The sequence below is a fragment of the Nothoprocta perdicaria genome, unplaced genomic scaffold, assembly GCF_003342845.1.
Source record: "Nothoprocta perdicaria isolate Ctin4 unplaced genomic scaffold, notPer1 scaffold_265, whole genome shotgun sequence".
Lineage (NCBI taxonomy): Eukaryota > Metazoa > Chordata > Aves > Tinamiformes > Tinamidae > Nothoprocta > Nothoprocta perdicaria.
The window spans coordinates 491302-494952 of NW_020455494.1; the positions used below are offsets into that span (position 1 = coordinate 491302).

At 41.2% G+C, this 3651-nt stretch overlaps 1 protein-coding gene across 1 annotated transcript in view; it reads left to right on the top strand.

The window, feature by feature from the left end:
- MUSK (muscle associated receptor tyrosine kinase) overlaps window positions 1-3651 on the top strand; it is a 60044-nt gene that overhangs the window by 22952 nt on the left and 33441 nt on the right. The window contains exon 6 of the mRNA XM_026040779.1: window positions 3167-3291. Coding sequence (XP_025896564.1) covers window positions 3167-3291 — 125 coding nt within the window. The remainder of the gene's footprint in view (window positions 1-3166; window positions 3292-3651) is intronic.

A 3651-nucleotide genomic window follows, 5' to 3' on the forward strand; every position in this document is an offset into this window, starting at 1 on the left:
TTCTCAAAGAGACATAACAGCTTTCTAGGCAAATTCAACCAACCATATGGACAAGTTTTCTCACTGGCAGGGGAGCCAACAAGAAGCTCAGCCTTGTTCTGATGGTACTGCCCCACACTGCACCAGTTACTAACAATAACTGGTGCATTCAAATCATGTTGAGGCAAAGGAAACCCAATATTTTGTCCTTCTCACAAAGTATTTATGGTTTCTGATGTGAACAATGTAAGAACAAAAGCTACTCCACTCGGTGGCTAGTGTTAGGTACTTAAATAAGAAAACTTTAAGTTATTAAAAAAAAAAAAACAACACATAAATGTAGAATTATGTTTGAAAATGAGGTACTTCTGAAATTGAAGAAAATACTTCAGCATTTAAGGTATTAAATTTGTAAGATTATTTTCGGAAGTACTGAAAAAACAGACATTGACACTGCAAGTAGAGAGATCTTTGTGTAYGCCACTTTTGGAGATCAACTTTTTTTCTTGGCAGGTTTTGTTTTAGAAATTCAGCCCTGAAAACTCAGCCCTAACTATGAAGTATGCCAGATTATACATCTACCGTACTTTGCATAAACAGAACTGGATGCAGGAAGTAAAGTTAGTACTGAGGTCCTCATCTGCATGAGGAGAAGAAAACCTCTTCAGAGAGGAGAAAAACGTGCCTTTAGTACTTTAATACTTGCTTGCTTGCTTGTCTTGCTTACTTGTCTGCTTACTTAGAAATGGAGATAGCACAAAAGAGAGAAGGYGGCCCAGCTGCTAGTATTTTTCTCTCCCCATATTTGGGTTTTAGGCTTGAATGGCCCAGTATCTTGCCTTCCATGTGATAGCAAATGAATCCCTGAGCCAGCAGCACTTGGGGCAAATGCAGTGACCACCAGTGTCTGAGGGAGCCAGAGGAGCCGGGCTGAGGATCTGGGCCCGCCATGGGCACTGTGTGCGAGCCTCAGCAAGACACTTTATTTCATGGTGGTTCTGTTCCCCATCTGCAAAACTATGGGATTTTTTTTTTCCCCTGGCTAACAACTTTTGGCGGATTTGGGGAAAGTAGAAGGTACAGAGAATGGAACACATGCTTGTATCTGGCACCGGCTAATGGGGTGCTATTAATGCATTACTTCAATATTAAATAAGCTGGACAGGGTCAGAACAGCAGAAACATCATGTGAGTACAATCCCAGTGGCACACTGTAAAAATAACGGCAGCATGAGAAAAACATTAAGGGCCATATTCTGGCTTTGGAAATTAATGTGCTGGCTTCAGTGGGAGCCATGTGCACATAACCGCTGCCAGAGGACAGACCCAAAAGTTTAGTATTTCTCCGAATGAAGTATAAAAGTAATTATGAGCTTGGCCCATGGTGCTTGAGGTGGAATTCATAACCATCTGGTGTTAATGGCCTGGAGTGAAATCTCAGGCAAAGGTTTCGTTTTGCTTATTATTCTTCAGGAAAAGCCTTGGCCAATGACTGCAGGTTTCCTTATTAGCAATGGAGCTTTGTACCTGCTGCTACTCTGAGAGGCAGTGGGATATGACAGCCCTGGTATTTAAAGTAGAAACTTTAAATAAGCAGCACTGAGCAATGACAGTGAAGAATTGCTTACAGGAATTAAGGAATGGAATATAATACTAATCATCCTACCATTTTCAGTTCACTGATATTAAATCTAATCATCACAAAAATTCTGCCCAGGATTCCCTTGAATAGATATGCTCCCAAAAAGAAAATGTTTCTATGCTGAAATTTATTCCTAATGTTACTCACCAATAAATGAAATGAAAATTGCTTTTAGATTCTCTGTTAATACAGAGCTCAGTCTTTTCCCAGGCCAGGACTGGATAGRAAAAAAGCGTATGTATTTTTATTCYGTCTCTCTAATTTTGATAGAAGACATCCCAGATAGCAGGGACATGTACTCAGTTTCTGAAGAGACCTTTGGCTGGTCTCTTAACCACACTGTTTTTGAGGTCTCTTGGAAAATGGGACAGTCAGTGGCCAATGCCAAGAAGTATATTGGAGCAAACAGAGCCATGAAAGACTATGACATTGTCAGATAATTGGCAGGGGGAAGTATATGGATAAAAAATATGTGTTAAAGAAAACATAAAGCCTGTTTGAGATCTCCAAGATTATCTCCCTTGTTTGCTAAATTTCTGATCAAGATTTTTAGCCATTGCTGCGCAGCCCAGAAGGTAGAAAGACAGTATTATTCATTAAGCATGAGAAACTGGAGTAAGAAATGGCACAGAGCTAGTCAGCCTGCTTCTCTACAGACATTCAGGTATCTCCATTAAAAAAAAAAAAAGGGTCAAAATTCAAATGTTCCACATGGGAACTGTCTCTCTTCTCTGCTTTCCTCTATGTGGTCCAAGTGTTGCAGCTGAAATACAGCTTGTGGAGGCCATCAGAGTCATGTTTCTGGATTGAAATGCATGAAGCAAAAACAATTCAGTATAGTCTTTTAACTAAAAATGGGTGTCTGCTGGGRGAAAGGCGGACCTTATATCCAAACTCTTGAGTAATCATATTGTTGCAAAGAGACAAGATCACTGGAGATGAAAAGACATTTTAAAAACTTGTTTTTAAACTTAAAATGCCTGCAGACCATTCCTCTACAGTTGGGAGCTAGATGTTCTTCCCTTACGACAAGACTATCATAGCAGAGAAAATGCCAGGATGATTTATATGGTTCTCTGTGATAAGTTGTAATCAGTGGGAGCATCCTGAGCAGCTGCTGTGACCCTTAACCCTAAGAGTATGTGGCTGAGCTGGTAGTCTCCACATGAGGATTTAAAACAAGTATACTAATTTTCCTTGAATCTACTTTAGGCTTTTCCATCTGCGTAGATGTTCTAGATGCATATTCTAGAAGTTAACCCTTGTTTTTGCACATTACCTTCTCTCAAGTATCCAACTTAGGCTGTATATACCTTTCTGGGGTAAAATTTCAACATATAATATCTTGCTTATTTTCTTTCCTCTCATAGTCCTTCATCAAAGACTGTCATCTTATTCACYAGGAAATGTGTTATTTTTGTTAGGGCCTATTTTGCCATGGCCTATTTCAAGACCTGCTGAAGAGAAGACATCCCTGTGTCAGAACAGTGCCTGAGTCTCAGCTGTAAATATCCGGTCAACTGGTATCTTTGTCTTCTCCTGCAGTTTTTGCCAGAATCCTGAAGGCTCCCGAGTCCCATAATATCACCTTTGGGTCTGTGGTGACGTTGCGATGTGCAGCAACAGGCATTCCAGTCCCCACCGTCACCTGGCTGGAAAATGGAAAAGCTGTAAGTGCCTCTTTTTCATGCCTTGGGCCCGTGAGATCTGCTTGCAGCCGGAAACGTGGCCGAATGATTAAAACACAGGGCTGGGAGCCAGGGCCTTTGGGTTCTATTCCTGTCTGGTTTCRTGTCTTCCTCTGCAATCAGATCACAAGAGCCTTGCTGCTGTGTTGCAGCTTTCTCCTCCGTAAAAAAAATCTTCCCCCTTTCCCTGCGGTCTTGCACRGCTTTATTCGTCAATATCTGGGAAATGCGAGATGAAGGATGATTTATATCATCCTAAGCAGGAAGGGGGAAGGGGAGTGTCATATGGACTGGGGAATCAATCCTGTAAAACCTAAGCCAATGGATATCCAACAGGCCTAC